General features: G+C 34.1%; 1 protein-coding gene across 1 annotated transcript in view; it reads left to right on the top strand.

The window, feature by feature from the left end:
* Positions 1-286: 286 nt before the first annotated feature.
* Positions 287-12,168, top strand: part of LOC132727393 (uncharacterized) — a 66,023-nt gene continuing 54,141 nt past the window's right edge. The window contains exon 1 of the mRNA XM_060712850.1: positions 287-739. Within this exon, the coding sequence (XP_060568833.1) occupies positions 665-739 (75 nt within the window). The 5' untranslated portion in view covers positions 287-664. The remainder of the gene's footprint in view (positions 740-12,168) is intronic.

Here is a 12,168-nt window from a genome sequence, read left to right as displayed (position 1 = left end):
GAGAGAAAAAATACAAAATCTCGCTAAGTATTTTCTACAAAATAAAAACAAACAAAAAAAAACAACAATAATAATCACATAAATTGACTGGACAACTCCAGCAGGCTTAGATCGATCTACAGGTTATTTTAGACTTCGGAAACACGGGGAAAGAATGTATAATTGCAATCGATTAACCACTGTCCCACTTGCAATATACTTGTTAAACAAGGTGTATAAACACACTTCGGTTGACACTATTACTATTTTAATTCATTGAGACGGGCCTAACCATGCATTCAACCATGATTTTAATGGTTTTTCAGTATTCGAGCTTTAAAAATAGACCAGTCTGCGTGTAGTGGTTTTTAACGTCGGTTGACATTCCACTACTGGGGAGGGGTAAAAAAGTTGTTTGGTGTGTTGACCCACACTGGTGTGTTCATTTTGGAACTTATTTAGTTTTTTTTTTCTCCAAGAGCGTTTCATTTTAATCAGTGACTTGGATATTTCGTTTCATAATACTAATGTGTAAGACTTATTCATAGTAAAACATCAAAGGACCACGCCTTTCGACACGGAAGCGTATGTCTCACCTGTGAAGATTTTAGGACGTTTATTCTTAACAAAAGTTCAATGGAACTATAAAAACTGACGGCAATTTTAGAAAACTTGAAAAAACAACATGAAGATGTACCTGCCAGCTTTTGCTGCAGCAGTTTTTGCCATAATTACAACATGTACTGCAGATGGACATGGGGTAAGTCTTGTTTTATGTTTATTTATTTTGTTCGTCTGCAAGTTGTCACCTTTCTGTTACAGTTTTTTTGTACATGCATATTCTAAATCGTGTTTTTCAAGCATTTCCCCTGTAAATACAAGTATACAAATCTCGCCGTAAGTTTATATATATATATACATGTATATATGCATGTTGTAAAAAATTGTTTATAAGATATGATATTAAAAATATTCGGAACTGTGTTTTGGGAGTCCAGTTACAAACAAGCATATTCAGTCACTCCATTATTGATCATTAATACAAATTGTCGTCTGCTTATACATGTGACGTGATTATACCCGGGTGCTTGGTAGAATTTAAAATACATGTGCATCTTTAGAAGCTAAAAAGAAACAACAACATTTTTTAGATATAAATCATACATATGTATGTGTTAACAAAATTAAGCGTTCCCCTTTAGATCAAGTTAGATAATAATGTATTTATAAAACTGAATACGTATGGAGTAAAACAAACATTATGCCATTATTCATTGATCATATATTGTATGTATTGTGTTATTTATTAGACTGCTTTATTTACTACTACTGAACCAAAAAAAAAATTGAAACAATGTAGTCGTGAAATGATTGATTAATTTGTAACAAACGAGCGCTTATTTATAAACCTAATTTAGTGTTTTACCTCCTATTATCACCAGTCACATATAATGTTATATCATGTCATGAAAACCTTTTCCATACATTGTTTTTTTTTAAAAAAAACAAGTTTTTGTTTTCAACTCGTTAAACCTAGAAAATGAGATTTCGATATCTGTCTCTCTCCAAAGGAAACATGAGATTAAGAATAAATCTTCGTAAAAATGTTGAATTCAGTACGTAAAAATAATGAAAGATATCGTTGGGGAGGGTTGTCGTCTGCATTGTTCCTAAAACGTTCTGAGGGAATATAATTATCCCAGTATACATGTATATTCTGGCTGTATGAATATAACCCTTTTTACTAACACGTCTGTTATAATCAAAGCTTCGAGAACTCATCCCATACATTCCCAAAAGTACCAATAGGAAAATTTCACCTGCATTTTCTACTTGGGCTTTACATTTATATTATCAATCGAAACCCCTCGCCCATAACTTGATATGTGTAACGCGAGAAACGATATTTTACGAGATTCATAAAACGATAAAGCAGTTGGAAACAACATTGTAAAATCTTTAAAATAAGGATCCTCAAATTATTTCAATTCTTTTTGTACGCCGAAATGGTTTTACCTTAGGCTATATCGTATGCCATATAATTATAGACATTTTTTTACCAGTTTCGTGTTTATTTGAGTTTTATTCTGTAATCATGCACCCAGCATCTATTATATGTTTACCACGTTTTTCTTCCTTCTTTTATTACGTGTCTATAATTTCAATTCAACATTTTTGATTTTTCTTTTAAGAATTGGGAAGTAGATACCGGTGTTTAAATGCATGAATAGCCCTGACGGTTAATAAACATGAATGATAAAAGAGACAATTTCTGAGAGATATTTGTGTTTCAGATAATAACAATCGGTGTAATATGAGGGTTTTGGTCATCTATTATTTATCGTTGATCAATATGAATGATCGTTTTTCAAATTCAGCGATAGATCTATAAGATTTCTTTGTGTTTGCCTAAGGTAAACGGACAAAGTGGTATTAATTTTGGAATATTCGTGTGCATACGCATTGAAAAGAATCCTTGAAGTAAAATAAGTGTTCAAAACTGAAAGAAAGTATTTTGACTTCTGCATTTCAATTAATGTCTTTTTAAAGACCCGACATGACTTATGAAAGTTTATTACTTTACAGTTGGTAAAAATGAAAGAAAGGGGTTGGCTATTTTTTATTCTTAGGTGTCCAGAAATTACTGAGCTAGTGCTCTGAAATTGGAATTTGTTTTTATTTCATGCGTATTCTTTAAGCATTACATTATAAATGTATAGTTATAACTTCCTAGATTTATCAGTAGCAAAAGTCCATGCATGGTTAGTCAGCTGTAACACGTGACAGCAGGTGCTTATGCAAACGTTTAAGATTTTGATTTCATGCCCATATAAATAATGACTAAGTTATGTAGATTTGAATAGAGCATTCTTTAACCACCCGATGTACCAACTGTGCCATGACATCGCGAGGTTGACGACTCTATGCCTCGTTTTTCATTTCAGAGTTCAAACTGTCTATATTAGATGCATATCCTACTCCGTCTAGTCCCATTTCAGGGTAACAACAATCATATCAATTCCTTTTTGTGTACTTGAAGTAACAAGTTTTCTCAAATTGTCGCAAATGAGTAAAATGAGATTATACATTGGTGAGAACAATACTAATTCTATTGGACTCGTACACAAAAAAAAGAGAAATAAATCATCCATAACTCGTTTACAGACTCACAGCTGCAAATTAAAACAGAGGAAAAAATCCTTAAAGTACGTCCAAAATGGCAAAACCCAACATATGTATCACATATATACGCATCAAAACAAAAATTATCATATGAGTATAAGTAGCTTAAAAGTCAATGGTAAATTATATTAACTTTTTTAAAACTAAAATATCCGAACGACTGCCTTTTAAATTATAGCATTCATAAAGAATAAAGGAAAATATTTTTGAGCCACATTTGAAGTTAATGCTGCGTGCGCGTCGTTATTTTTGAAGGACAAAAAAGACACCCATAAAATATGATACCGTGGAGTAGTATTTCACAAGTTTGTATATAATTTTGAAATTTCATTTACAATATACTGCAATGAAATTGCGTTTCTGAAGGGCAGACAATTTTCATTTTCGAAAGGAAAAATTTTTACTCTGTATTTATTTATACCATTTTTCCTCATATTTCACTATAAAATAACGCAACCACAAAGAGATAAAGAAAAACACATGAAATGGAATAGTAGTATTTTTATCGTAAAAAATAAAAATAAAAGAAAAAAATACGTTGTAAAAATTTTCAAATATGGTAGTTACTCAATATATTAGAATCTTTATGAAATTTGCTATGAAAGTTATGGTTAAAAAGCTGAAAAATCGTTCTCTGATGTAGTATAAAGGGAGGTTATAAAAAGTTTTATTTTTATGGCATTTTATTTTGTATGATCATAAAGGTTTCGTCTCGTCTACTCCGATAATGAGGTGTTTTGAGAACAATTTATTTCATAATCAATCATTAGAAACAAGTTTTTTTCATTCATTTAATTTGATATGGGTGCGGTCAGTACGAAACTATATCCAACACATACTATTCGAGATATTCACTAAGGAGCGGATACAGAATTTTTCAAGATAATTTATGGTTTTTTTTACATGTCTGTACATTTACCAGACTTATTTTATGTTTTGTTGTTATTGGTCAATTTTGAAGGTCGATTTTAATACCTTCAAAACCCATTGTATGTAATAAGAAATGTGTACGGTTGTTATTTTCATTATACATGTAGTAATATATGTAATAACAACATTTGATAATTGCTAAAAAGTAATAATGTCAGTTTAAGTAGGTTTTCCTTTTCTTATATAAAAACAAAAAAATATATTTAAGACAGAGGTATCATGCCAATAAAAGGGATAATATACTAAACGGGTTTATTTGTTCATAATAAAATACTGTCTAATCTCAAGAAACCTGTCCTTAACTATTAAAATAAACATGTATATAAGAAACTGTAGGAAACATATTTATACATTATAGAATTTATGTAAGTTCGAATGTGTGTGAAGTAACAAGCTCTCAATTATTTCATATTCATATCATTTATTCGATCTTGTCACAATGAAATGAAAAATGACAAGTACGTCGCGAAGTGTCTTTTAAGTCGAGAAACGCTGTCTTTAGCTGACGGTGCAAAAACAGCGCCAACGGTCATTCAATTTCTGGAAAGCTTTTCAAAATATTTAATAGGCATGCAAATTCGTATTTATCATGCAAAGCGAAAACCAATATCAGTTACATATGTGTTTATATAAATAACATACAGGACTGCTTCTCACGCAGCCATGCTGAACCACTTGCCCCACAATGCCCCGCGGCTGACTTTAGTTACAACATTGCTGATTTTGAGATACGCCGAACTATTTAAACAGTTTTAAAGGAAAACAATTTCAATCATTTTTAAAATCCCGAACATGCACAGATATAATCTTAATTTTAACATGTGTTTTATCGTTTTGGTTTGACATATTGAAAAAGTCACGTGGCTTGATTTTTTACCATCTGATTAACGCGCAGTGCACCACTCAGGACATCCCGCAGATTACTCTTGGGCGAAAAGTGGTGTTGTATGAAAAACTAATCATACAGTTAAACTTCATTTGCTCGAATAACCCCTTCCTTAATTGGCTCGATGTATTTTAAAAGTGGACGGTACATCTGAGACCCACTCTGAAGTGAAAGCTCGACTATTTGAAAATAAAAGTATACTATATAATAGCTCGGTCTGGTTGGCATCGGCTTTTGCGAACCTTTGCCATATCAAATCAAATAAAGATGTTCTCTTCAATTTAAACACTTTGTTTCACCATCAAATGAGAAAACCGTTAGAAAATGGAAAGTTACTAAACTACATGTCTTTGGCACATCTATTTCTCTTTTTTCGACTAAGTAAAAATAGGCGAATAATTGTCAAAACATGCTGAATGTTTCACGAGGTGTCACCGTGATGATTTGTGTGACTACCGGACCCCTAACTGAAATCATTTACCCTCACATTGTGGGTTCGGATTACGCTAGCGACTTTGAATAAGTTTCCTGGGAGGAAAATTTCTGTTAAGGCCGCATATGGTTTTTCATGTTTGAAAAAAATGCAAGGAGGGAAACCTGATGCCTAACTCCGCCAATAAAGCTGCAAAGTCGAAGTAACGATATGGTTATAAATTAAACCCAGTCTAAAGAACAATAAGACATTTAGTATTAAATTCATTCCTTTCATGTAATATAACTTTATTTAAATTGTGGATAACGTAATAATTCCTTGATTTTCAGTTTCAGGATATTGATCCGATATTATATTGAACTAAAAATATAGAGGGAAATAAAGAATCCCTATGACAAAATTGAAAATGTTGCAGGCTCGGTTTTATTGCGCCTGTTCAAGGGAGGTAATGGAAAGTGCATGTTACTGTCCACGCGCCCCTATCACGGGCTTTAGCAGTTTTTAACATTTAACATAAAATGGTAAAATTTGGAATTTTTAAAAACTCATTCTAATGGCATTCTAGATGGTAAGGGTGTGGGTTCTCTACGTAGAAACATTAGAGATAAATATCAAAGGAATGAAAAGTCAAATAAAGATCGTATCTAGAATATGCACGTACACAAAATACTGAAGTGCTAGATCCCAGATTTGTACATACTCATTGTATAGTTTCTATTGATCGTTAAGTTTCACTAACAAAATGTTTTCCTTATTACTGGTTGAACTGAAGAGATAGACTTACATATGAGAAGACCGAATCATCAGTGTTTATTCATTTCGAGAAGATGGGTATTATGTAACATCTTAAATACCTTAAACAAGATGATATTACATTGTAGCACCTCCAAAAGGTTTCTCTTTATAGACACAATTTTGTTTTACATACACGGACGTTAATCGCGTTTTTCTGATTTGATCTGTTTTGGACGCTCCTTTCCGTTGTAATCATTTATGAAAGCTATGGACTTGAAACATCATAGAATGATAGATCTTATTGATAAGAAGTGCAGTGTACAGAAACTGCTGCTCTGCACTTATTATTTTTTTAGTTATTGCCCTTTGTTATTTTTCATATTTCATTTTTGTCCTGGCCATTTCCCCTAAACTACATTGTTCACAAGGCGACACATCCGACTCGCGGAGTTCTAGTTTTACATACACGGACGTTAATCGCGTTTTTCTGATTTGATCTGTTTTGGACGCTCCTTTCCGTTGTAATCATTCAATTTTTTGAAAATTATGACGGCATGATGATGATAATAATGTTGGTGGTGATGGCAGTGGTAATGATAATGAAAACAATGATGACGATGATGTTAGTTTTGATGATGATATTGGTGCTGCAGCTGCTGCTGCTGATGATGATGATTATCATATTTTTTACAATGCACACAGTGTAGAATTATACAAACACTAAATATACTTACTCTTTTTGTTAAAAGAAAGCCCCCCTTCTCTTTTTGCGAACGGGATAATAAAGTTCCCTCTTCATTTTTTTTTGTCTTTGAAGAGGAATATAAAATTTCCTTTATAACTCAGACTATGTGACCTCCAACAGACGTTGAATATCTAGAAGATAGGTGTTTCGTCTTCATCCACAGGACATTTCATACCCGAGCAAATTCATGAAATATAAAACTTAAGTTAACTTGAAATAATGACAGACTTCATTCAAAATCTTTCAAGCAAAAAATTCGTAACATTCCTTTTTGTCTCTTTCGTAACCGTTGTACTTTTCTAGAGTTAGGACCCTAGTTTCGCGGCAGATGTCACTGTGTCTAACACCAAGTCTAACTACAACTGTTGAAAAGCACTTCTTATGAAAACGTAAATGACTTGTGGTGGAGACGCTTTATAGTTCTAATGGTACAGCACGTGGTTGAATGGTAACCACAGATTCTCGATATCGGCTGTTCTCATATGATTGTCATCATATATTTCAACTGTTAGCCATTAAATTTCACTTTTAAAATGCATAGAACATGCATATATACATACCCAAGGTTTCAATTTTGGTATATCAAATAACAAAATAATTTACAGTGTTATTTTTTCGTTAAAATGAGAAGGTAAATCATGATACTCTTCTTTATACATTCGGAATAATTTGAACAATTAATCATTAATAGAATAAAGACGGTAAAATTAAAAAGAGGAGACGGTCCACTCGGATAACAATATTTGAATTTCAAATTTATAAATGTATGCGTAGTTTCGGGTCGCCGTATTAACTGACTTCTCTACGGTCCAGTAAGGCTTATTAAGTTATTTAAATTGTACGGGTGATTAAATTCGGAGATTTTGATTTGATGCCGGAATGTTATTCACTGTAACTGAAGCATGGACATGTCTACATTAAACTTTTATGTATGTAACGTGCTAGGATATTTTGTCAGGAATAGAACTGAACAGAATAAATTGTCGGATGAACTTGAGATTTTTATATAAGTCAGGGGACACACCTTTTGGTATGCAGATTTAGACTCTGAACCACATAATGATCGATTAAAATGGTGATAAAATCCCTATCTTTTTTGTGCTGTACAGTATAGACCGTTTTCAAATTTGTTTTCAAATTTTAATTTTTCAAGGCACAATGGCGATAAATTCAAAGTTATTTGCACATATTCATTATTTAGGGAGCCCTTTTAGTCGGAGTCTATATGGTAATAAGCTACGATATTCAATTGAAACAATCTTTTTTTTTTAAAGTTCGAGTAGGGTGGGGCAGGGGACACATAAATATGCTCATGTTCGTCCGTCCCGGAGTTACGCTGTCCGTCTGTAGACTGATCAAACAGTGGAACGTAGGGACATTCGAGCCTTACGGACACATTACTAGATTAATCTGAATTGGCGGGATTCTTAATTCAGGACATCTTAATATTTTTCTTAATATCTTAATATGAGCCGCGTCACGACAAAACCAACATAATGGGTTTGCGACCAGCATGGATCCAGACCAGCCTGCGCATCCGCGCAGTCTGATCAGGATCCATGCTGTTCGCTATCAGTTTCTCTACTTGTTATAGAGTTTGTAAGCGAACAGCATGGATCCTGATCAGACTGCGCGGATGCGCAGGCTGGTCTGGATCCATGCTGGTCGCAAACCCATTATGTTGGTTTTGTCGTGACGCGGCTCATATCTTATTGATACTGTTTATGCCCATACCACAAACTATGATGGGCATGTTTCGCCAGTAATAACAAAATCATTGAGTTAGGGGTGTTTCTTGTATATCAGTGAGTAATAGAAAATTTGAAAATTATTTCGAAATGTTATTACAGTCATCGTGGTTTGACACGGACTACACCCTTATTTATTTATATTGGGCCTAAATGTATCGTAAAGCACGTAAAATGATACCCTTTTCTTTCACTAAAATAGATAAGAAGAAAAAAATATTTATGCTAACTGAATACAACAAAAAGGAAACATTTGGAACCTCGGCCAATTTCTCTGTCGCAGCAGGCTCTATTTGAAAGACTCTGGTTGCAGCTTAGAAAATTCTTTGATATTGTATTCTTGGGAAAAAGCATTCTTGAAGAGAGCTTGAGTTCATTTGTCGATTATAATTTATTCATGTGACGGAAAAAACTCCGGAATTTTGAAATTGTTTGTACTAACGTCTTTTGAAAAAAAAGAGACTGTGTTTTAATAAATATGAACTATGTCGTGTCACATACAGGTCAAATACTCGTATTTTAGTGTTCATTGTTGTTGTTTTTTTTTTTGCTGTTTTTTTTATATATATAATCTATTTCGGGTCCTCTATATAATAAAACTGCACCAAATTTCAATGCGCCGCTTAATTAATTATTACTACGATTAAAATAATTTCTTAAACGTTGCTGAGAACTATAGTCAATCAATTCTTACAGAGATTTGACTGACGCTTCCGTGAAACCCTCGATGTGATTTACATTTAAAAATAATTCCGAAAAAATCCCGACGATGCACGACACATTAGTTAGGAGTCGGAAAACCTATTTTCTTTAATAGGAAAGCAAAACTAGACATGTGTATTTTATAAATTGTATGGTTAAACTTATTTTTTCCTCACACTGTTGTGTTTTGACATATCATCAGTATTAAGGCGGCGATGTTCCAAATTATTCGAGTTCGGTTAACATTCTATTGGCTTTGAAATTAAATGTTTATTTTTAACGTTATAATGCGAACGTGTTTTTGGAGACGGTAACTTAGATCACATACTGTGCACCACGGACGAGAGCTTTGAATTATTTATAATTATGTAAACTCATTATTACGCTCGCGTAAAACCTTTGTGAAATTAATTATCATGAAAAAAATAGATGTAATGCTAACAATATAAATTCATCACATGAAATGACAGGTAAATGTCATTTGTATAAATGTTATAAAACTCAATTTTTGGAAAAAAAAATATAAATAACAAAGAAAAAAAGACGTTGAAAGAGAAAAGACGATGATGAAAAGTGAATCATGGCAAATTTATGTTTGACAATCCATGCTTGCTTGGCCATGCATATTGTACACGTGATTAATTAAGATATCATGCTGAAATTCGCGTGTTTCTAGTTTATGTCATTTTATATTTTAAAAAATTCATTAAAAATGCAATTCTGTAATGAAGGTATTTTTATACCCCCGCACAACAAAGTTGTAAGGGGGTGTACTGGAATCAGCTTGTCCGGCCGTCCGGCTGTCCGGCCGTCCGTCGGTTTTTTCTTGCCCGCCCAATAACTAAAGATTCCTTTGACCCTTAGTCTTCATATTTGGCATGGAGGTTAGTCATGATTAGTAGATGACCCCTATTGATATTGAGGTCACTAGGTCAAAGGTCAAGGTCACAGGGGCCTTGACTTCAAAAAGCTTGTCCGCCCAATAATGTAAGATTCCTTTGACCTACAGTCGTCATATTTGGCATGGAGGTTAGTCATGATTAGTAGATGACCCCTATTGATTTTGAGGTCACTAGGTCAAAGGTCAAGGTCACAGGGGCCTTGACTTCAAAAAGCTTGTCCGCCCAATAACTTAAGATTCCTTTGACCCACAGTCTTCATATTTGGCATGGAGGTTAGTCCTGATTAGTAGATGACCCCTATTGATTTTGAGGTCACCAGGTCAAAGGTCAAGGTCACAGGGGCCTTGACTTCAAACAGCTTGTCCGCCCAATAACTTAAGATTCCTTTGACCCACAGTCTTCATATTTGGCATGGAGGTTAGTCATGATTAGTAGATGACCCCTATTGACTTTGAGGTCAACAGGTCAAAGGTCAAGGTCACAGGGGCCTTGACTTCAAAAAGCTTGTCCGCCCTATAACTTAAGATTCCTTTGACCCACAGTCTTCATATTTGGCATGGAGGTTAGTCATGATTAGTAGATGACCCCTATTGATTTTGAGGTCACTGGATCAATGGTCAAGGTCATAGGGACTTTGACTTCAAAAAGTTTGTCCACCCATTAACTTAAGATTCCTTTGACCCACAGTCTTCATATTTGGCATGGATGCTGATCATGACTATAAGGTGTCCCCTATTGATTTTGAGGTCAAAGGTCAAGGTCACAAAAAAAAGCTTTTCTTCTTAATTGCTAAAGAATGTCCTGTCCGCAATGTATTGATTTTGACATTTTCACATTTGAAGCATGTAGAATACATAACTTAGCAATGCACTGGCTTAGTAACCTCAGATTTGGCAGGGAGGTTGTCCTTGAGCTCTAAATGGCCACTGTTGATTCTGACAAAGTGGTATGCGGGGGTATTCACGCCATGATAGTGGCAGTTCTAGTTACTACAGTGACAACAAGGGTAAATATTTGATTTTGATAATAAACCAATTTATATTTTTAACTATCCGAAAAATAGGAAGAGCTTATGTACTCGCCCAGGCGTTGGTGTCACACTTTGGTTAAGTTTTTACGTGCGAAAACTGCAGAAAGGAATGAGTTGATCGTGCATAATAAGAGGTCACTGTTCAAAGCGCATAACTCAAAGATGGATTTTGATAGAATTATGACCCTTTTTACATTTCTACATTGTCGAGGCTCGTGATATATACATGCACTTTGAAACACTGAGAATAGTCGAGCACGTGTCCTATATACCGAAAGCTCTTGTTTCTTAACAAAGTAATTTATTTATCAGCTGCACTACTCCCCCACCCCTTCACCGCCCGATGAAAAATATGAGTTAAACAAATATCTAGTGAGTCGTCCAGTCGCAAATAACATCTTCGACGGTGCGAATTAAGTGCCACTGTGCACCACGTCGCTGTATGCAGTTAATATTAAACGAGGGTGTAGCTATTTCATTTTTAAATTCCTGTTCACACGTTGACGTCTCCCTGGAAAACCGCAGTAAGTTCATTTTATATGTCTATTAAATGAAATAGACAATAATTGCAAACTGCATTTCCTTTTAAAGCTACATTGATTTTTACTGATATATAAATTATGTACAATTCGTATCGTACCTAGATGCGGTTTATAGTTATGTTGTTGAAAACATTTTTAAGATGTTGTTCAAAATATTTAATCCTGCATGAGGAGTAGTTATAGTCGCGGACATCGAAGGACCTGCACCTCGCTTCTATGGGTTCGATTCCCACCATGCAGGAATTTTAAACTTCTTCATATTAATAAGCTATTCCTTACCGAAGGTCTGTGGCGTTTCTAAGAAACCTTCTAATGCCTGACATAATACACCAACTTAGGCATCAGATGTCCTC

Source organism: Ruditapes philippinarum, unplaced genomic scaffold, assembly GCF_026571515.1.
Source record: "Ruditapes philippinarum isolate M1 unplaced genomic scaffold, ASM2657151v2 ctg7911_1_1_1_1, whole genome shotgun sequence".
NCBI classification, from domain to species: domain Eukaryota; kingdom Metazoa; phylum Mollusca; class Bivalvia; order Venerida; family Veneridae; genus Ruditapes; species Ruditapes philippinarum.
This window is presented reverse-complemented; position numbering and strand designations above follow the sequence as displayed.